This window comes from Fopius arisanus, unplaced genomic scaffold, assembly GCF_000806365.1.
Source record: "Fopius arisanus strain USDA-PBARC FA_bdor unplaced genomic scaffold, ASM80636v1 scaffold00124, whole genome shotgun sequence".
In the NCBI taxonomy this organism is placed as follows: Eukaryota; Metazoa; Arthropoda; class Insecta; order Hymenoptera; family Braconidae; genus Fopius; species Fopius arisanus.
The window spans coordinates 116,412-138,487 of NW_011887863.1; the positions used below are offsets into that span (position 1 = coordinate 116,412).

General features: G+C 40.5%; 4 protein-coding genes across 6 annotated transcripts in view; 3 read left to right on the top strand and 1 right to left on the bottom strand.

Moving 5' to 3' along the window:
• LOC105271786 (zonadhesin) overlaps window positions 1–202 on the top strand; it is a 2,754-nt gene extending 2,552 nt beyond the window's left edge. The window contains exon 3 of the mRNA XM_011313531.1: window positions 1–202. Coding sequence (XP_011311833.1) covers window positions 1–177 — 177 coding nt within the window. The 3' untranslated portion in view covers window positions 178–202.
• Window positions 203–669: 467 nt separating this feature from the next.
• Window positions 670–3,730, bottom strand: LOC105271785 (ATP-binding cassette sub-family B member 8, mitochondrial). 2 transcript variants are annotated; one of them, XM_011313529.1, is made up of 10 exons: window positions 3,541–3,730; window positions 3,080–3,392; window positions 2,773–2,955; window positions 2,259–2,672; window positions 1,858–2,169; window positions 1,570–1,793; window positions 1,335–1,509; window positions 1,089–1,267; window positions 872–1,019; window positions 670–765 (listed from the first exon to the last, which is right to left on the bottom strand). In XM_011313529.1, exons 1-10 carry the CDS (start codon window positions 3,600–3,602, stop codon window positions 682–684), a joined length of 2,094 nt encoding a protein of 697 aa, XP_011311831.1. In that variant the 5' UTR covers window positions 3,603–3,730; the 3' UTR covers window positions 670–681. The 2 variants fall into 2 exon arrangements, with proteins under 2 accessions (XP_011311831.1, XP_011311832.1); XM_011313530.1 differs by lacking the exon at window positions 3,541–3,730 and having other exon boundaries at window positions 3,138–3,208.
• Window positions 3,731–4,337: 607 nt separating this feature from the next.
• Window positions 4,338–12,276, top strand: Dab (DAB adaptor protein). 2 transcript variants are annotated; one of them, XM_011313534.1, is made up of 7 exons: window positions 4,338–4,699; window positions 4,781–4,851; window positions 6,235–6,449; window positions 6,564–6,707; window positions 7,181–7,324; window positions 7,431–7,914; window positions 8,146–12,276. In XM_011313534.1, the coding sequence occupies exons 2-7, from the start codon at window positions 4,815–4,817 to the stop codon at window positions 11,838–11,840; spliced, it is 4,719 nt and encodes a 1,572-aa protein (XP_011311836.1). In that variant the 5' UTR covers window positions 4,338–4,699; window positions 4,781–4,814; the 3' UTR covers window positions 11,841–12,276. The 2 variants fall into 2 exon arrangements, with proteins under 2 accessions (XP_011311836.1, XP_011311835.1); XM_011313533.1 differs by having other exon boundaries at window positions 7,431–12,276.
• A 4,667-nt stretch (window positions 12,277–16,943) lies between these two features.
• On the top strand, window positions 16,944–19,750 carry LOC105271788 (forkhead box protein D3). Its single transcript, XM_011313535.1, has one exon. It carries the CDS (start codon window positions 17,316–17,318, stop codon window positions 18,414–18,416), a length of 1,101 nt encoding a protein of 366 aa, XP_011311837.1. The 5' UTR covers window positions 16,944–17,315; the 3' UTR covers window positions 18,417–19,750.
• Window positions 19,751–22,076: the final 2,326 nt, after the last annotated feature.

The following is a 22,076-nucleotide window of genomic DNA, read 5'->3' on the forward strand; positions in this document are numbered from 1 at the left end:
ACCGCCACAACGGATAATCCAACGATACCGCCAGATAGTACCGCTACAACGGATAATCCAACCGTACCTGCGGATAGTACCGCCACAACGGGTAATCCAACCGTACTTGCGGACAGTACCGCCACAACGGATAATCCAACCGTACCTGCGGATAGTACCGCCACAACGGATAATTGAAAGATACCTCCGGATACTACCACCACAACGGATAATCCAACGATACCTGCGGATAGTACTGCCACAACGGGTAACAGGAGGCGCAATATAATGCAAATGAAGTGATTTTCAGTTTCTCTATATTCCTTGTAATAAAAAACTAGGCAATCGTGCGTGCTGTCGTGCGCTCTTCCTCTAAGTGAGCGCTGTAACGCACAATAACATCCTCGTAGTCATGGAAATGATCAATCCATTCATTAGCCAATCAGAAGACGAATAAAAAGTTGACAATCAAAACAATCATTCATTCTCAATCAACTTTATGATAAAGGATGCTACACATAAATTAATTAGGCGAGGGTAAGATTCCTGTCAACTTCATGCGTAAGACTCAATGCTTAACCCTATATTCATTGGCCATTCCGAACATATATTTCTCCCTGGTCAATTGGCTGTATGGTCATCGAGTACAACTAAATCAAACGGTGCGCACGTTCGATCTCGTTAACACCCTAAAGGACAGCTTCAAATTTCAGTTTCATTCTCTTCACGCTTTGTTAAGTCGAAATAAGCTCCGCGTTGTTGCATGAGCTCGTCGTGTGTCCCCATCTATTCGCAGCAAAAATCAAATTGCATTGCGTAAGAATTCAATATTCCTAGAATATTGAACTGCAAATAATCTGACAAGAGTATTTCTCAATACTCTTTTATTTACCTCTGCGATGCTTCCCCGTTGTAATACTACTATCAAATCAGCGTTTCTCACTGTACTGAGTCTGTGGGCAATAACTAGCAGTGTTTTGCCACGCGTTGCATTATCGAGTGCCTTCTGCACGATCCTCTCGCTTTCGTAATCCAAGGCACTAAAAGAATTCAAATAAAATCGACAATGAAAATTTTTAATGTGCGAATACTATCCAGTTATTGAGTACCTTGTTGCTTCATCTAATATCAAAATTGATGGTTTTTTCAGTAGAGCACGGGCAATTGCTACCCGTTGTTTCTGTCCTCCAGAAAGCTGAGCCCCACGTTCCCCAACTTTGGTGTTATATCCATCAGGAAATGACTCAATGAAGTCGTGGGCATTTGCTTCTTTTGCAACGCTAATTACCTTGGGGGGGAAATTTTGTGACTATTCTTGTTTGAAATTTCGTAACGGAATAAATTACAATATTTACCTCGTCATCTGTTGCCTCTAAGTTACCATACCTAATATTTTCCATAATACTAGTAGAAAATAGAATTGGTTCCTGGTCAATATATCCCAATACTCTGCCCCTGAGATCACTCGAGTTCAACGCCTTAATGTCGGTATTGTCTATTTTTATTGATCCTGCGGTGACGTCGTACAATCTAGAAGAAAAAAATATTTTGCAAATATTGTGTCAATACTGGCGGTCCATATCCCAGTACCTCTCTAATAAAGCAGCAATAGTCGACTTTCCATTGCCACTAGTGCCCACAATGGCTACAGTTTTACCCGCCGGAATATCGAGATGAAAATCCTTCAAAACTACAAAGTCAGGTCTTGTGGGATAGCTGAACCTGACATTATCGAAGCTGATATGCCCCTTGAATGTTTCATTCGTTACATTTTTTCCTCCAATCATAATCGTAGCTGGTGGCAATTCTAAGTACTGGCAAACGATAAACATTACAATGGCTTCAACGATAATTTTCCTCACTAAAAACGTTAATTACCTCCGTAATTCTCGCTCCAGCACTGACGGCTCTCACATAAGTGCCAAATAATAAAGACAGCTGTGCCATTGATCTCTGAATGGTTTGTGTCGCCATGAGAAATGCCATCAGATCTCCAGGTGACAATTGCCCACTAGACATAAGGTGCCCTCCGAAATAGAGCGTAGAGAGTAAAATTCCGTTTAGAAATATATTTGTACCAGCTTGAAACAAGCCGATACCAAGGCCCAATTTTTCGTATAGAGCTGTGGTTTTATCTACTTCTCTCGAGAATACTTCGAGTTCCTTTTCTTCGGCTGCAAAGGCTCTCACCTAAAGTAAATCATATGTACTTATATATTGTGTTTTTTTTTTTAAATAATTGAGAAGTGTCGAAGAATGCATGAAGAAGAAAATATTACCGTACGGATATTTTGGATAGCTTCCTCACAGACCCCTGTGGCTTTGGCCATTTGTACCTGTGCTTCAGCAGACAATTGTCTCAACTTTCTCCCAATAAAACTACCAATAAATACAACAGTTGGCATACATAACACCATAACACCAGTCAACTGTGGTGATATAATTATCACAGATATGACACAACCAATGATTTGCGTCAAACTCCTCAATCCCTGTGCGACGAGTATTTTAAATGAACTCTTGAATTCCTGGATGTCAGTCGTGAGACGAGTGACGATCTCTCCAGATCGATTTTTATCGAAAAATTCGATATCCTGCATCATCACCGATTTAAAAAGATCGTGGCGCAATTTCTCAGCAACTCTTTCTCCAACGCAGGAGAGAGTGTAGATATAGGTGAAGGTGAATAATGCCTAGAAGAATCAAATTTTAATTATATCACATAGGACATTTATACGGACAATAAAAAAAATAATAAATACATTTTACGAGGTTCAATGTAAACTTACATACTTGAATTACATACATGCGAGCTAGTTTGAACGCTGGAGCTGCCAATTGCTGGAAAATACTTGTCATGAAATCAGTGTCATCATAGCTGCTCTTGCCCTCCTGTCTGACTTTCGTGATGACATTTACAACGTGTCCAACACACTGAGGAATCCATATGTTGAGAATGGCAACGACAAACGCACTCTGAAACCAAAAGGTAAAAAAGATTTTTCTAAGAGTTGTCCAGGCATTGAGACTAGGAGAGTGACAGTGTGATGCAATCGGATGAAATATTAGAGAAAAATATTGGATTGAACTTTGAACTCACTGTTATGGCAATTAATAGATGACACAAATGAGGAAGAACATACTTCAGGAGTGTGTACCATTTGAGGGAATCAATCTTCACAATCTCATGTATTTCTGTAATTGGATGATGAGTGAGTGCCTCGCACTCCACTCTTCTTGATTGTAATCTCAAAAAGTTTGAAGAAATGACAGCAAACCCGCCCAGTGTGCATTTGCCAAAGGAGTAAAATTTTCTGCTCTCGGGACATTTTTTTACAGTGCACCTGAATTTCTGTTTTATCGTGCTAAATAATTGTCCTTTTGTTTTCAACAGGTGCTTCCACGGTATGTCTCTGTAACAATTGAATAAATTTTATGCTAATTGTTGAATTATCTGGTGTTTCTTTTTTTTTTCTCATAACCCTCAAATAAAGTTGCCTTTAAGCATGAATTTTTCTTTCAAATTTACATCAAGATTATTAATGGAACTGGGTCATGTACCTTTTTGTGTCTCCATTCCTTGCCAAATGCCTGGAACCTATGACAATCCTAATGAGTGACATTTTAATGGATTTATGCGGCGTGCAGATTGCTCTTCATTGAGAGTTTGAGACCAGTCTGAGATCATTGGGGACATGTTCTAACCTCAGGCATCTATCTTAATTTTTTCTCATTCTCACTTTTTTAGCCCCTGATGATTTTATTGTCACTTAATTTTTTAATGTCTTCGTATTTTTTCTTTCTTCATTAATTTATCATCGTTTTCGCGGCGAATATATCAAAAATTGAGGAGTAAATAATCGAGAAGTCATCAATATTGTTAAAATATTGTCTTGATTCCTTTTCCCCTTCTCTTCCACATCTCAAAGATCATCCCCAAAACAGCCCTCCATATCAAACTAGAATTATTCACAAGTCCATTCAAATCACTTCTAAAGAAGAAAATTACCATTAACTGAAGAAAACAATGCGTTTCAAATTTTCGCGCTGTCCGGGTCAACTAGCGCCATGGGATTCTTGAAATTGAATTTTCAAATCTCTATAAAACACCGACATCGTTCGCGCCTCAAATTATTGCGAAAAAATGGTGAATCCGCTCAATCAAATCTTGAATTGCTCAATTAACACGGAAAACTGAGACTGAGTGTGAGTGAAATGAATAAAATGAGTAAAATTTTGTTGCAAGGAATTCGGTGGGCGCAGAATGAACCAAAACGAGGGTGCAAGGGGGAGGGTGGGGGGTTGAGGGTTGTATTATTGATCAATAACAGGCGATGGGCGAGTCTTGCCGGCGCTGTGGCAGCTGTGTTGTTTCCCCCAACGTTTTTACACCTCAACTATATGCGTGAGGATTAAAAAAAAAATCGAAAAATCGTAAAATCGACTTGCCCCCCACCCCATCCTCTCAAGTGTGTGTTCCCCTCAGCAGTGAAATTATCCGGCTTCGATAGAACAGTCCTCCACCCCTATAAGAGTCAAAAGTACCACTGACCAAATTATTAACAGAAAAAAAAAATTGATTGGCCAATTTCACCGAGAATTAATCAACTCTAGCTCCAAGTAATATTGTGCAATAACCAGTGGTTTGTGAAAATTTTGATGATAGCCCGAGAGAGAGACGTCAGAATTTTGTGGGCCAATCTGACATCATCGAGAAAATGTGAGATATTTTGATATTTTTGTGGGAAATTGATGAGTTCAAGGGAGAATTTTTTTATTGCTCAACTTTTTTTCCTTCCAGACGTAGTACAAAGCTGTACGTGTACCATTTTCCAATGCAGACTCTGAGGAAGAAAAATAGTCCATGCAAGTGTGAGTATTTGACAAGTATTTTTTTCCGAGTCTTGTTTATTTATTTCCTCATTAATGTACGAAATGCTCAGTGTGACATTGATGATGGAAATAAGGTGATAGGTCTGTGTAATTGCGTAGAGGCGGAGTTTCAATGGGTTTTGAAGAGCTGATTTATCTTTTATTAGCCAGCAAATAATGGGAATTATTTAATTTTCGTGGATTGTGAATTTTTGAGAATTGAGGAAAATAACAAATGACATAATCTCGTGGATATGTGGGGTAAGGGTTGCTTGCCAAGTGGTGCTACATCCCCCTAGGAGATGTCACTAGCTGGTTATTCTTGAGGGGTTATTATCGTGATATGATAATGGATTTGCGGTAGGGGTACAATAACATTCTTTTAAAAAATCACAATTACTTCTCAGTAATTCATAGTAATTCTTTATAATTGAACTCCAATCTAAGAGGAATTAATAGGATTACCTCAAAGAAGTGTTATTTGACATAATTAATATTCTTTTTTAATTTCCCCATTTTGCCCGAAGCGCATAATTTTTATGATCGAATAATTCTCTCCATTTTTTTTTTTCGAATATGAATTATTAATATTTTCTAGTTGTTGGGACGCATTGGTGGTAATTATTGATTGCTAATTATTTATTTCGATTGTGGGGCATTTATTTTTATTGAAAGCCGAAGGTTGACGGGTGTTTCGAGGAAATCATAGCGGCCCCTTATGCGTGTTCAAGTGCCGACAGTTGGTGTTCTCCACTCGACCATGTATACAAGTGCCTATTCCTATAACTGGAATAAAGCTGGAATTGATATGCAATTCATCGACCACCAAATTTATAATAAAATAATTTTTTCTTATTGATTATTTCATGAGATAATTCAATGAAATGACAAATTATTCAGTGTGAATATTTGATATTGATATTTGAAGAATGTGAGAAAATGAGTAAAAGTCTTTATGTATATGTAAAAAATAGTAGAATCGATTAAATTGACAGAAGGATGATGGTGGGACCGCCCACAGCTCCCAACTTCCCTCAATGAAAAGCAAATTCGATCTGTTAATGCACAACGAGTTATACAATTGTCTGTACGCTCAGTGCTTGAAATACCCCAGGGGTGTTAGGGACTTCATACGGACCTCATACGGAGAATAAATCCAATTGGAGTCACCATTTCATAGCTCTATTCAAGATTTGAGGGTGAGGGTGTTTGACCACTTTATTGTACCAGTATATCAGTAAATCGATGCATACCTTTAAAAACATCCTCACGCCTATAAAACAATTAATAGAAATAAAAATGGAAGAAATGGAATAAAATATTTAATGGTGTAAATGGAGATACCCTAAACTTTGAATTTCATTTAATTTCATTTTGTTGCAGTCAAAAAAGAGCCGACCCGATTTCTCGGGGAGGGTGTATCCTTCAAGGCAAAACTTATTGGAATACTGGAGGTATCGGAGGCTCGAGGTGATCAAATGTGCCAAGCAGCACTTGCCGATTTAAAAATGGCGATAAGAGCCGCTGGTGAACATAAACAACGAATTGCTGTGCAAGTCAGCATCGATGGACTTCGCCTGCGTGACGAGAAAACTGGAGTAATAATAAACTGGACTAATTTCAATGACTCTTTCAATCCTAAATACACCGAAAGAGTGTTTTCAAGTTGACAATAATTTTTATTAATTACCATGATGAAAATATATTTGCAGGAATGTTTGTATCATCATGCAGTCCACAAGATATCATTTATCGCTCAGGATCGTTATGATTCACGTGCATTTGGCTACATATTCGGCTCTCCCGACACGGGCCATCGATTTTTTGGCATAAAGACGGACAAAGCAGCGAATCAAGTAAGTAACCATTACCTTTCAAACTCGCAAGTCATTCACCACTGATATTTAATCACAGCAAGACGTATTTCAATTCATACCATACAATTCCAGTGTGATCATTTAACTGAGGTTTAACCCCCCGCAGCGCCAGGCGGAAAATTGTATTTGCCCAATTCGTGGAACCCAATATCATCCCTCGGATCAATTCAGCGATTTCCCCTCTCGTTCCCCTTGCCGTTCTCACAGACCAATCATTATCTGTAACAAGGGGGAGCGTATGTAAATAATTGTATTACATTGCCGGGATTCAATCAATTGAGACTCGTATTTTTCATATATTTTTATTGATATTTCATGTGAATTCATTCCATACATATATATAATGCCACAAAAAGCCTCAAATATACATCTGTGTGTAGGATTTTTTTTTAATAAATAATATTACACAATTGAGGATCTTTCATATGTGTAATAATTGATATTTTTATCAGGTCGTAATGGCGATGCGTGATCTCTTCCAAGTGGTGTTCGAGTTGAAGAAGAAAGAGATGGAACTGGCGAAGCAGCATATCGAGCAAAATGTCATGAAATATCACACCACTGGTATATTTGTTGAGCCTGCACCAGACACTAAGGTAAATTGATGAACCACTGATTGATCAATGAACGATGGCAAAGCAGTTTTTGTTTTAAAAATTTTCAGAGGAGAAAGACAAAGTATTTTGTATTTTATGATGACAGGGAGCGGCAGGAGTGGATAGTTGTGTGCATCGGATACGAGCGTCGGCCGAGACGGAGCGATCTTCGGAAAAGAAATCGGAAAACCGTAGCGGAGTGATAGCAGATCTTCTCGATCTCCAGTTTGAGCTCCATTCATTGCAGCAGGGTATTCACCAAATGGACAAATTGACACCGGAAAATCCGAGGCCAGCGTCGGAGGATCCGTTTGAGGCAGATCCCTTTGGGGATTCATTCACAAATATCAAAGTGAAAAATTCAGTTCAACCGATTTTACCGCCTCCACCATCTTCGGCAAAACGCTGCCATCTTGATAGACAAGCGACAATTCCCACTCCATCGTCATCGACCTCGAGTCCTGCTACCGTAATGCCTAGTAAAACACCACCACCTCAAGCGCCATTACAGTGGTTAGAAAGCGAGAGTGAGAAAAGATTTAGTGATGGGGAAATATCAAGTCTTACTGGCGGTATGAATGACAAAGAAGGTAAGGCAAATGATTCTGAAAATGGTTCAGGTTCATCATCGACGGCAGCTCGTAAGAGTCCTCAGATTGATGTATTTACGGAGTTAGATCCATTGGGAACTGGCTTAAGTAAACCCTACATAGATAAAAAAGACTTCTTTCAACATCTGAAGAATCCACCCAAGAAAGTCCTAAAAGAACTAGCATCAACTTCATCAACCGACACATTCCCAACTAATTTTCATATTTCAGACTCACTGGATCCATTGAAATCGCGCGACGATAAACCCGGTGATATGTTTGAAGACGGAGATTTTGCCAATTTCGACAAATTCGATGAACCAGAAACATTTTCAACACCTAAATCACAGTCACCACAGATGAGTAAGACAAACTCACGTTTGATACATCATCAGCCTTTGTCCGTGTGTTTACCACCCGAGGATATTCCAATATCGAAAAGTTCAGCAAGATTGGAGAGAGAAGTGTCTGAACCAAGGCAATCGCTAATACGTTTGCCAAGCCCTAAGAAATATCAGTCATCGTCGTCGTCATCCTCGTCAGTCCGTAAGAAGGATTACGATGATTTGCCTTCGAGCTGTCGTGCCCAGTCAATTGACAAGACATTTCCCGTTGACTTTGCCCTAACAACTGATTCCCCAGTTTCACCCCACCGATCATGTTCCTCAGACGCCAATTCTCGTATCTCCACATCTAGTGCTGAACTTGAAATAGTTCCTGAGCCTCCGCCTAGAGGCGCTGGTAGTATTCTCATAAATCCTCCACCTCTTCCACCGAAAAAGCAGGGAGTAAGAGCAGCTGGAAAACCACCCCCTAGACCACCTCACAATGATTTTCATTATGACTTCATCGAGCGAGAGGAGTCACCGTCGACGTCTCCGATCCCAAACCACCGATCAATCAAAACTCCGGAAATGGATGTACACAAGGGTAGATTCGATGACGATTTCAGCTCTCCATCCTCCAAGATTCAGTCGATCAATACCAGTGGTGCATCCTTTGAGGATTCTTTTAGCTCTATGATTCCCACAACTCTATCATCTCTCTTTAGAAAGTCCTACACATCATCCCAGGAATCGAAAAAGAAACCTTCTTTAGACATAACACTTAGTCAGTTAACATCTTCCAATCTCGTTGAGTTAGCAACGAGTTTGGACATGAGCGTTGGCCAACTCACGAATTTGACGCTTCAGCAATTAACTCAATGTCTCTCTAAACTATCGGCGAAGGAACAGCAAACCACACCAACTCAGCAAGTCAAGGAGTTTAGAGAAGTGGAAGATAAACCAGAGCTTTCAAGAGGTACAAAAAGTTCATTCGCCAACGAGCCGCTATTCACAGCTAATTTTGATCAAGATGTTAAACCATCGGAAGAGCCCAAATACGACAAGTACGCGGTATTCAGGGAACTATTGGAACTCGATCAGATCGGCAGTGATTCTGTCAAAAATGAGACTATCGATGAAGAGATTAATGATTTCGACCGGAAAGATTTGACAGTGGAAGGAGCCGAGGACATGGATTGTCAAATTGAACTTGAACTCAATATTAAAATTGATGTCGATGAGAATATTAAAAAATCTGAATCAAATGAAGTGATGAGAGAATCGCCAATCGATGAAAAAGGGGAGAGTGTGAAGACTCCAGAAGAATTGGATACCAAAAATGACTCGATTGAATCGGAAGAGATGAAAGATCCTGATGAGTCTGACGAGAAATATCAGTCACTGGAAAATTCCGAGTGTGAGAAGGTCCAGTCGGAGATTAGTCCGACACCAGAAGCGAAGGAGGAGAAGATCGAGGAGACACTGAATAAATTGGAGAACAAATCATCGTCAACAACGCCGAACGATCGATACGCAGCGCTCCGAGAAATCATAGCTGATATTCAACCGATCAGTGAAACAAATGAAAAACCAACGAGTCCATCGCCCATCAACACGTCCAAGAGTCTAGCTGAGCACGACTTGATGAAGCTCTTTTCAGCCCCTCCGTCTCAACCTGCCAGCCCCAAACGGATCAACAAGGAGGAGCTTGATTTGACAGCAGCTGCCTCCTATATTTGCCAAGAGATTCGGATGCTGAATAGTTGTGTAAATAAACCAAATAAACCAGCAGCATCTGGATTCGAGGATGTATTCTGTTCGTTGGTAGAGGAGAAAAAGAGTCACGAGGAACCGAAGGACGATGATAATTGGGCGAAATTCGAAAGTGGAGTCTTTCATTCGGACAAATCATCGTTCGACGCACACGCATCCTTGGGTGGAACGTCCCCGTGGTCTCCCGATGAGAAAGACATTCAGAAGGAGTTGGGCTTCAAGACAAGCGTCCATCGGCATTCAGGAGATAGTGATAACGAGTGGAAGGACGAGGAAGAGTCAGAGGAGAGTAATGGAAGAGTACGAGATGATGGTCTGTGGCGGCATCCACCGAGCAGATTCGACTCGAGTTGCGAGGAAAGCACCTATTATGATGCTAGCGATAAAGATCGTCACTTTCGAGAGAGATCGGCTAGGAAAACTCGTGGTGTACCCTGGGCTAAGACTCCCCATCGACCTCGACTCGATCCTTCTCCATGGCACGAGGAGGGTCGATGGGAGGACGAGCACAGGAGATATCCACCTAGGAAAATATCGTACAAGGACGAGGAGGAGAGAAAGGCACACTGGAAATGCCGAACTGGCCAGCGAGCGCCGTGGAATGGTGAGCGGGATTCCAATTTCAGGGGTCATGATCATCAATTCTACGAGGAAGATCGAGGCAAGAGGAGGATGATGCTGTGGAGTGAGGATGATCGAGACAGAGATCGTGATCGTGATCGTGATCGCGATCGAGATCGAGATCGTTTTAGTAGTCAAGAGAGTATGGGTTACGACGACGAGGAGAGATGGTCAATTCGTGAATACGAGAGGAGAAGGTGGGAGGAGGAAGGGAGATTTTGGAGGGGGCGATCTGGAGGTGAAGATTATCCCGTGTATAGAAAACACAATATGCATTACTGTAGGGAATCCAGAGATAGACCGATAGATTATAATCCAGCGGGTTGGGAGGAGGAGTATCCCGATCGTTCTGATAATTCACCACGTTATGTTACGAGGAAGAGGCATTGGCCGAAGCGTCCAAACAGCGCTAATGAAGATCGCAATGCAGAGGTTGTTTATGCCGAGCCTAGAATGAAATATGGAATGTCGCGGTCTGAATGCAGTGACAACGATTCCGATATGTACCATCGACCCTACAGGTCGCGAAGTCGCGAGAGCTATTGGGAGAGCGATCAGGAGTTTGAGAGCTGGGGAGAGCGTCTCTATTGGTCGGAAGGACCTGACATGAAGAGCGAGTCGTTGCACCGCCGGCGAATGAATCGACACAAGCAGCAATCAAGATCTAAGCCCCAGAGTTCGCCGTTCGAGGATGACTTTACCCAGAGTATCGAGCACGGTGGATCGGTGGATCAGGCGATAATTTCGGAAAATAAACAACCCGCGAGCCCTCGTAATGCCCAGGATCATGTGAGAAAGGATGTGCGAAAGCACGCGAGGTCTAGCTTCTTCGATGATGATTTAACACCGTCGGCGTCGAGTGATACGTCTGATCGGCAACGGCTCGGTTCCGATCTCAAAGCAACCCCTGAAGATCTGCCCGTTGATCCGAGGGATCCAACCTCGGCGGACAGTTTTGTATCGGAGGACAGCGGTAGGGATTCGTTTTTCAATGGCGATCCGAGATTCGATGACGATGCCTTTGCATTCAGATCGGAAATGGCTGACAGTGTACCGAATACTTCGACTCTGTCATTGAAAAACTCGAGACAAATCAAGTACGGTAATAATAAAATGAAGGGTGATTACGATATCAAAAAGTCTGAATCGGTTAACATATTTGTTAGGGAGAACGATCCATTTGACGATGATGATTTTTTCAATTAGCATGAACAACACAATCGACTGATTGCCCACCGAGTATCAAATCACAAATAAATTGTGTGATATCATTTTTCTTGACACACACGATTATCGCTTGTGTAGTGGGATCAATGACTTGAACATTCTAGTCATAAAGAGTATGTGTTCTATTTATTTGCTTGATTATTTTTTGCCTTCATTAATAAATATTAGAAAATTAACAAACTAGATGAAATTGGTGTGGTAATTTGATTGTTATGTTTGGCCAATGAGTTGAAAATATGAGAATGATTGAGTGAAGCCACAGAAGCTGAGCCACAAAATGATGAAACAGGGAGCGATGAATTCTCCGCATTATCGGAACAACAAAATTTTATAATCCTTTGTTAACAATAAAATACAGTGGCACAAAGGGGAGACAATGACCTACAAAAATGAAAAAAATTGCATCAATGTATCTGACCGAATTCCATACGCTAATAAAATGGAATCATTGTCAATCTGTTTTTTATCATAATTATCTCCTCAAATCCCAATTATTCAATTGAAAAAATTATTTGAAAACATAAAGAGTAAGGAGGGTTTGCAAGGGGTAGAAGAAGTTTGGGGCTGGCTGTATATGTGGTACACCCACTTTATTCTACACCAAAGCCCTCACTATCCTCGATTTGACCTGCGCACAATGGACAATAAAAGAGCATTAGATTCGTCGGCTTTGTTGAACCACTGGGACGACTTTCTGCTACAATGCTGCAGTCATCCCCCTCTGCTCTACCTCGATGTTAAACGCAAGTACTCGAAACACCTGGTAAACAAGGAAACAATGCACAACTCCTCTCCCACTTTCCACGGGGATTACTCGCATTTGGGACGCGCTTGCCTTCGTACTAACAAATTATCACCTCTTTACCATTTTTATTCCTCGTTTCAATTCTCCTCATTGTTATCCCACAAAGCTTCAAATGTCTTTTTAAATAAATCCCTCGAGCCCAATTATTTGATAAAGCATTTTGGATCATTCCTCATTGAATCATTCGTTTTTATTAATTGGATTATAAATTTAAATATCGGATGAAGTTGATATTTATATTGCTCTCACCATGATTTTGCCGATTTTCCGCTGAATTTCTCCTCGAAGCCATATTTTCTCTCCACTTGAGACATCGTTGTCCCTCGACACTTCTCTCCTGTCGCCGGAAAAACTCCGTCTCTTTTTCACTGAAAAGACATGAGCCACGAGAAGAAAAAAAAAAATATATAGATATCGGAATGGGTGAAATCGAAATTGTAGATATTTTTTTTTTAAGGCTTTCATTGTCACTCTGCACACAAGAGTTCACTTGATAATTCCTTTTTTACCTATTTTTATATAGAACAGGTCGTGGCACTTGTCGTTTATTCACTCAGAGCTTGTGGATTTTTATTCCAACCCTCTTTTGAATCCTCGCCCCCTATGGAGTCGAAGCCGCTGTATGAGGGAGTCTAAAAAAAAGTACTTTTGGTTGTGCACAAGTGGATATACAAGTGCATGCGGGTTAGTTTGCCACGTTATACTCCCATCGAGCATTTGAAACGTTCATTCTCTTTTCTTTCAACTCGCGAGAGAACAATCGGCGAAAATACACAGCCCCGACAAATGTCCACATGTCAGGAAATACTCAATCTTTTACTAAATAAATCATTGAGCATTCAAAACTTAAAATAAACCATAAAAATCATTAGACGTGTTTTTTTTTTGCTTTTCAATTAAGCCATTTGGATCAATAATGATGTGATTAATGCACACGACAATGAATTGCCCTTCACTTGAGATCCATTTAATATTCGCAAAGTCAGTGATGCAGAAAATAGTGAAGCAAGTGTGTTTACCAAATTTCGCAGAGACAAGCAAAACTTGGGAGTCTATAGCGTTAGCGGTTAGTAACTATAAACCGACATCAACAAGAAGACGATGGCACTTGGTCCATTGGAACTACTAGACGGAATACTTGAATAATAATACTTGAACGCGCATCGCTGGAGCGTGTGGACCCCGGGATTTGCATCCTATTGAATTTCAAATGAACACCCTTGAATCCGACGATCATCCCAAATTATTCACTTTTATCCCGGCAAAAGTCATTATTAACCGTTCAACATCCAAAATTTTTTGTCCCAACAACTAATTTGTCCCTTTGAAGTGAAAAATCCAGGAGGCAAAAAAATTTATACTCATACTATGAATTATGAATTTATTGGATTAGAATTTGGTGAAAATTTCATACCTACAATTTTCGCACTTGACTAGTTTTCATTTTTGTCACATTGTTGTTCAGTAATTTTCCCCTCGTATTAGCTCTAAAAAAAAAATAAATGTCTTTGAAACGGCATGCCAGGATAATAACAATGTGTCATCAAAGGCTGAGATTTGTCTTTCATCTTCTCCGGTTCTCCCCAATTTCTCCAACAAAAGTGTTGGACATCCATCACCGGTTGCCGAAGATTACCGAAGTAACTCGGTGAAGCGTGTTGACAACAAAACGACTAAAGTCGACTCTTTTGCCAGTGGCACGGAAGATTATGCCGCCATCTTGGATGTTGGTAAATATCCCGGTTGGAAAGAGAACTTGTGAGGCAAGGGTGAAAAGAGATCTAAAGTGGGAGTCCGTTGGTGAGGTTTAGGATGGCAGAGGGGGTGGAGAATTGTAGATGGGGGATGAAAACAGTGGCTCAAGGCAGAGAGGCCTGGGGGTGGTGGGAGAGGAAAGACAAAGGAAAAGCACAGGAGCAAAAGGAACAAGTGGACTGCACAAGGCACGGGGGATGAAGCGAAATAAAGAAAAAAAAAAAAAGAAGAGAGAGAAGTAGCTGAGACGAAGAAAAAGGACAGACTTGGAACGCAAAGGAAGTGCCAAGTGGTACTCTGCCAAGGCGGTTACAAAGAATACTGTCGGCTTTGCACCTTCTTTTACCCCAAGATGTCGGCACCACGCACACTTCAACTTTATTCCACGATGAGACCCATTTTCTTTTCGGCATGCGCTACACCCGTACTTTGGAAAATATATGACATCTATTAACGTTATTCCCTTCAGACTCTCCTCCAGTGAATTTCATCGCTTTGACATGTGCAGCTCAAAGAAACTTTCGCCTTGATGATTTTCTTTTCTCTCACATTTCTTTGTAATCCGTGGAAGAAATGAAAAAAATGACTTGCCGTGACACTCAGAGAAAATGTGTAATTCCTACCGGCAATGACTGACATTTATTGGATCGAGGGAATTAAGGTGACAGGGAGTATCGGAAAGGGTCCGATTTGCATTTCATAGTTTGCTGAGTTGTGACTATAGCTGGAGATAAAAAAAAAAAAGATGGATAACGGAATGGGTGGCGTAAGTTGGACTGCAGAGTAAGTGCAATAATACCGGGATTATTTGCATCGCAAAAGCCGTGTGTACGGGTAAACATAATATTCGCTCTCTAGTTCTGTGAACCGATATCCACAAACGCATAGGTATGGGTAAAATGGATAGAGTGGGATGTGAATGTATATAAGCCCTGGGACTCAATGGTCTCTGACTGTCCATCTACCCGTCGACGCTCGCGGCGTCGTTTTGTCTCTGTCATTTACCTCTCGTTTTCCTCGTGTACTATATTCTCCCGGTAAATTCCTCCCTTGTATTTGTCCATCTTCTTCCTCTCGGTCCCACCATCACACTCGGGCCTTGTTTATCTCACTCTGTTTCTGGTATGTAGACGTGTGTACAGTCGGGGTAATACCGAATCTGTTTGAGCTGCCTCAGGGACGTTAAATTGTCATGCATGCATGGCAGAACGGTTCTACACACAGGCCAATCGGTATTCGATGAATTTCATCCTCAATGTTGGAGTGTGTGTTTTAAGAGGTCTCGGCATTGTCCACGGGCCTTGCCAATCCCCTGTCTTACAAATGATGATTCTTTTAGTCGAGAAACAGGTGACGGAAACTCGTGAAAGATGCCTTAAAATATTTGTTCACTTTGTTAGAAGTGGATGAGCTCAACTGAGAGTAATTTGAAGAGAACAAATAACTTCAATGGGCCTTCAAAATTACGAGGTGGTTTACCTCCCACTCGAGGTATTTCTCAACAATTATTTCAATTGTTAATTATGCTGAGATCGAATGAGCAATTAAATGCATAAATAGTTAAATTCATATTCGGATATTTGCTTCTGTGTGGCTCTTTACAATGATTCAATTTCATTTAAATTTCTCATAAAAATTACGGAGAGTATAAAAATATATTTCCATGGATTTAATGGTTATAGGGTGAAAAATTGGGCAATAATAACAATTGATTCAGACCAATAAGAGAGAAAGGACGAGAGTGAAATCTGAAATAAAGCCCTGCGATTGTAAATTCAACCCGCATAATCCCACTATCGCTCCAGTATCTCGTCTCAAAGCAAATCCGCCCCCACCGCACAACAATTTTAGTTCTGAGACCTCCAGTCGACTAGGTCTTCTTTATTTATCCCGCTATTTTGCTAACTTTACCACCGTATACGATTCCCCAGTGCATCCCAACCCCTACCAAATTTGTCAGCCCTCTCATTCCCTAGCATTCCCTCTTTCACCCCTAAAAAGCTGTCCTCGCTATTCGCACAGATATCCAACTACCCCTAAAAAGAGGGATCGCTGAAAATGATGGGGTTTTGTGGGGGTAAACACACGAGAGGGTGCAATGGTGGGGGTTGTAAATGCCCGCCCCCTCGGTTAAACGGAGACCGCCTACTAGTCGACGCAGAGAGAAAATTCACCAAATCAATTCGACTAGTTCTACCTAGTACTCAGTGGTCTTGACATCATCACTACACATTTGTCCAAAATTTCCGATAAATAAAATAAATCAGCATTTATGCCCAATGCCGTGGACTAACGTGTGTGCAATTAGTGAAAGTGAGTGAATCTTCTCTGACAAATATTGCTGATAAGATTATCGATAAGAGTTTAAAAAAATAATAATAATAAAAATAAATAAAAATAAAAATCATATTGACTTGGCAGAGAGTTGAGTCGAATGGATGTGATGATAAAAAATTGAATCGGCAAATCCAAATGACCTTTGATGATGTGAAATTAATATAGAAAAGAGACAGGATGTAACACATCCACCTGTCTCGGCTGCTGATGACAGCGAGTGCTCTTCAATTCAACAAATGACACAATCAGTATCCCACTAAGATACTAAAACAGAATAATTCAATGTTGCGTAGTGTTGTGAGAATAAATTTAATGGCTTTACTCATGGATAATATAAACCACGGAGAGTAAAAAATTGTACCGTTATCATTGAGAACACAAACTATTAGCGTAAGAGATAACGCTGATGACACAGTTCGCACTAGTGCAATGGAAATCAGTGGGAAATGATGTTAGTTTTCGTTTAGGACGTATGATCGTCACGGGATAATACAATTTATTAAAAACTTGTGGGTGATTTGTCTGATTGAAAAAAGCCGAGTGAATAAAAAAAAAAAATGGACATGGAATCCATGATGATGTCGAACGTATCTTGCGACGGTTGCATAGACAGTGATCGCGATTCCGATTCTAACAGTATGATAGTGGATCCAGTGAGTCTTGATCAGAAGGCCTTGTCACCCCGTCCAGTAGGCAATATATCAGTAACATCTCACCTAATTGCATCAGCAACAACAGCTGTTCGTAATCGCAACAGTAGAAGCATCAAGAAGACATACTCGATGATGTCGTCAAGTCAGAAGATGGGACAATCGTCGTCATATCCTTCGGAGAAAGTCACATCATCCCAGATAAAACCACCTTATTCCTACATCGCACTGATAACAATGGCAATACTCCAGTCACCCCAGAAGAAGCTAACACTCAGTGGAATTTGTGAATTCATAATGGCAAGATTTCCCTATTACCACGAAAAATTTCCCGCCTGGCAGAACTCCATCAGACACAATTTGTCGTTGAACGATTGTTTCATTAAAATTCCCCGGGAGCCGGGGAATCCCGGCAAGGGCAATTACTGGACACTGGATCCTCTTGCGGAGGACATGTTCGATAATGGGAGTTTCTTGCGGCGGAGGAAGCGGTACAAGAGGCCGCCACCGCACTATGTCCTACGGGATAGGGCCATCATGGCGACATTTGCCATATGTGGAGAGAGATCTGGCTGTCCTGGTGGCAATCATCCTGGTAGTTTAGGATATCCAACGACTTATCTGACACCACCCCCACGACTTCCACTTTTGGATTTTCCACCGTCCGCCCTGGAGGCACTGAAATTGGGGGGCTTTCTCGAACCGCCACCCCCGCTCTACAAACCGGTGCCCATCTCAGCACCACCTCAACAGATTCGACATCTTGTTGGCAGTCCACCGTTGCATCAGTCGTCCTCATCACCGATGGTCACCATGTCAGCGGTTCATTCTGGCCGGCATGCCGTCACTGGAAGTCCTTGCCCGGAAAAAAGGGCTAGTTTCAGCATTGATGCACTCATTGGTAAACAAGCCACTACGGAGCAGGTGATTGGTGGACTCCTGGATCTCAGTCCACCGGAGCATCGGGAGATCAGGAGTCAAGCGTCTGCCTTTTCACCGCTTGTTTAACCAGGGCTATGGTCCCATTATTTTATATCATCCAGGGATTTTGCTGTGCGTTATTTGCACTGCGACGTTGCCCATTTCACTCTTTACTGTCACTGCGCGTTCACCGAGGTTTTGGCAACGTTGCACGGCCCAAAGGTTTCGTTAACATTTCTTGGAGAAATAATGCTTTTTTTTTCACATAATTTTGATTCAAATTTCGACATTACCCCCACACTACGAGGTATTCATTGATAAGATAATAATTATCTAGTGAAATAATCATTTGTTGCGGCTTTTTTTTTCTAACACCGTGACCAATGTAGGGTTTGAATTTCGGTCGAGATTTGGACATTTTTTACGTTGGAAATTTACCGTTAGTGGGATATTATTTCGTGGTTGTGGACTGGAGATGTGTAGGTGATAATAAATTCCCTGTAAATATGTCGGTTCTCATGTTTATATATATCCACTTGAACATTCTTTGAATTTTCAGTTTGTTTTTTAGTTAATCCATCGATTGTTTTTGGGATGAAAAAATGCACTTTGAGAATTGTAATTCGGCTTGATGATCTTGTAAATATTGAAGTAATTCGGTTTAGATGAGGTACGAGTTGTGTCCATTAAATTGAAATCAATAATGAGGTGATTTATTAACAATTTATTTAAAGTTTTTTCGTTGTAATGTATATATGGAATAATACGACATGTAAATCATCACTTTCTTCAAGTCATAAAAATTGTATTCCTCATAGAAATTTATTTAAAATGGCTACCTTAACTGTAAGTATAACTTAGAGTCTGTTATTTATTTTCTAGATCCAAAAAATGTCACCATATTAGAATGAAGATATTTGTTTTTTTTTTTTTTTAAAGAAATTATATCATTGGGTACTATAAACATGTCGTGGTGGATTGGAGAGAGGCAACTTATCGTTATTTATTAAGACGTAAATCAGTATCGAGTATGAATTTAAAACGAGAGAAGAGAGATCCAACAATTTCCGCTCTTTGTCTAGTTGTGATGAGAATTCTCAAACGAAAATTTGTAAGATATCGTGACAACAACTGTTGAAAAATAATAATTTTTTGACACGTGCAATAATTGATAGAATATTGAGAGAGGAATCATGAAGTCGACTTGCGCTCGAATGAGAACGAAAATTGTGCATCACAAATAATATCTTGAAAAACCACTGTTGACAAGTGGTTGCATTACACTTTTTCGCGATATGATAAGATGAAATAACAACCGTGAAACCTACTGTTCCGATTGCATACACTTGAATGTATAGTCTGAGTGAGTGACTATTGTCTTTAATTTTATGATCCGTCGCGAGACTCAACTATGAGTTTCTTCTCCAAATAGTTTGTATTATGAATAATAAAAAATTTGTGTCAACAAAAAGAAAAAAAAAATCTAGATTTATTAATTAAATATACGATAATAAAATGTATACTGGACTGTATTGAATTTCCTCATTAACACCTCAAACATCTCATATGATTGGTGATGAATTTTTACACGAAATGGAAAATTGCCGAAAAAAAAAATGAACCAAGTGATGGCGAATGGGAAAATCAATTGAGTGGCATGAACATAATGAATCGTCAAATGGTAATGATGGAGAATGAGAAAAGTGAAAAAATAGCTGTTGAAAAGCAGAAAAAGGTGGAGAAGAAGGAACAAACAAAGAGAATGTACAAAGTAGCGGTGGCGCGTGAAGTAATAACGTGTTAGTGGGCAAAGTATGCAAGTTGGGAGAGGATGGCACTACAGCTATACTAGAGATAGATACACTGGAGAACTAAAAGAAGAAGAAGTGGCATACCGTGTAGTCATGAAGATCAGAGTACGGCAAATGTTGAAGAGTAGGGGTGAGTGGGTGGGTGGGTTTCGGGTGGGCAGGGGAGCTGGTTGGATGAGAATGAGTGGATTTTCATTGCGCTTTAATCCCTAGACGGGGATGCAGAGGCAACTCTTGTCGCATGGGGTGACAATATTGCATTCCTTGATCGTGATGGAGATAACAGCTGCTATCCTTCACCCCTCTCATTCATTCACTGTCACACTAAACGTGTGCATAATCTTTTTTATTACCACTCCTCATTGCACCGGCAATGATTGCTGATTTTTTTTTTTTAATTAATCGGAAAAATATCAACGACATTGGAATTACTATTAATCTTTATACCGAATCCCGCTATAATTTTTATTGCACGTAATTCTCATTGAAAGGCCAAATGTAAAATAAATTCTGAGATGTTCAATGATTATTCGACGAGGGCCTTTCAATGTTTTCAATTACTTATTTACACTTGGTACCGGACAATGAGATGCAACACAGTAAATTTATCACTGGAGCAAGAAATGATGAGCAAGTATACAAACGATGGGCCCTAAGGGCTTATAGACGTGGTGACAATACAAACCGAAACAAACACTCACCAGCACGTGACATCGGCACGTGCCACGAGACCAAAGGGATATATTACATTCCATGTGCACACACACTTGACGGGGTGATTTCGAAAAAAAAAAAGGGGAATTAAGGGCCAATGCGAACAATGCTACCGTGAAATGAGGAAGTGATATCGCCGCAGCTAATGATGTCGTACAATTCCTCGTGATCCTTTCTTTCTTCCGCCAATCCTGCTATTTTAAGTTTGTCCAAAAAAAAAACTCATGGCAAAATGATTTTTTTTTCTCTCACCTGAAAATTTGGAAGGATCTCAAAATGAAAATGATGAATTTTCATCTGACGAGGATAATAATGGAGTAGTCTGTGCATTCCATCAGCCCCAACAGCAGCTTCATCTGAAATTACCATAATTAAACCGAATGATTGAGTTAACGAGTAATATTATGATAATTGAAGTGCCTGGGAGGGTTTTCCATGGTTTGGCGAAAAGGGATAAAAAGAATGAAAATTCAACACACAAAATGTGTGTACCGTCGGCCATGTTTAGTGAATTGGTGAAGGGGCGTGGCAACAAACGGGGCAAAGTTGGAAGGCTGGTAGCAAGATATAGTAGTTGTCATGACAACGAGTTACTGGTTATCCGGATATCGACCTGGGATACCAAGGCACTGAGGGTTGCTAGGCTTCTGTCCGGGAGGGAAAATGTTATCACTGCTTTGTGGCGGCTAAGATAGCAACCCCCTTCTTCTCATTCTGCATTATCTGTCCTCCTCCAACTACCTCTCCCTCACACCCATCTCTGCCTCAATCTTCCCCAGTTTTATCTATCTATATGGGTCCTTGCTTACACGTATCATACATGTACTGCATCATAACTATAGACAGCCACTCGAATTCTCCGAATATCTCGAGGATATTAGATTCTTGGTTAAAGTTTTTACGACTTGACGAGTTTGTACACATCCGCAACGTTATTTATTCGATTCCAAAAATTTTTTTTTCAGCCGCTAACTATTCCCCGGAATTTTATACACAGAGAGAAAAATAACGGAAGAATTATTACCCTCGGAGGGCAATTACTGCATCTTTTATTCGCTTTGGGTTTTACGTATTATGAGGTTCCTGACGTGCGCAGTTTGGCACGTTCATGGAGAATTAATCCTTTATCGCTGAAAATCAATCATAAAATAATTGAATTGAACAATTACCCGATGTTTTTCACCATTTTATAAAATACCTCTTCGATTGCCCACCCACAGGA

Excerpts from the sequence above, each read along its gene's own strand:
- LOC105271785 (XM_011313529.1), bottom strand. The coding sequence starts at position 3,602 with ATGTCACTCATTAGGATTGTCATAGGTTCCAGGCATTTGGCAAGGAAT. Across the intron at positions 2,673-2,772 it reads CTCGCATGTATGTAATTCAA|GCATTATTCACCTTCACCTA; the intron begins GTATGTAAGTTT and ends TGATTCTTCTAG. Across the intron at positions 766-871 it reads AACGGGGAAGCATCGCAGAG|ATGGGGACACACGACGAGCT; the intron begins GTAAATAAAAGA and ends TGCTGCGAATAG.
- Dab (XM_011313533.1), top strand. The coding sequence starts at position 4,815 with ATGCAGACTCTGAGGAAGAAAAATAGTCCATGCAAGT. Across the intron at positions 4,852-6,234 it reads GAAAAATAGTCCATGCAAGT|TCAAAAAAGAGCCGACCCGA; the intron begins GTGAGTATTTGA and ends ATTTTGTTGCAG. Across the intron at positions 6,450-6,563 it reads TGCGTGACGAGAAAACTGGA|GAATGTTTGTATCATCATGC; the intron begins GTAATAATAAAC and ends ATATATTTGCAG.
- LOC105271788 (XM_011313535.1), top strand. The coding sequence starts at position 17,316 with ATGGACATGGAATCCATGATGATGTCGAACGTATCTTGCGACGGTTGC.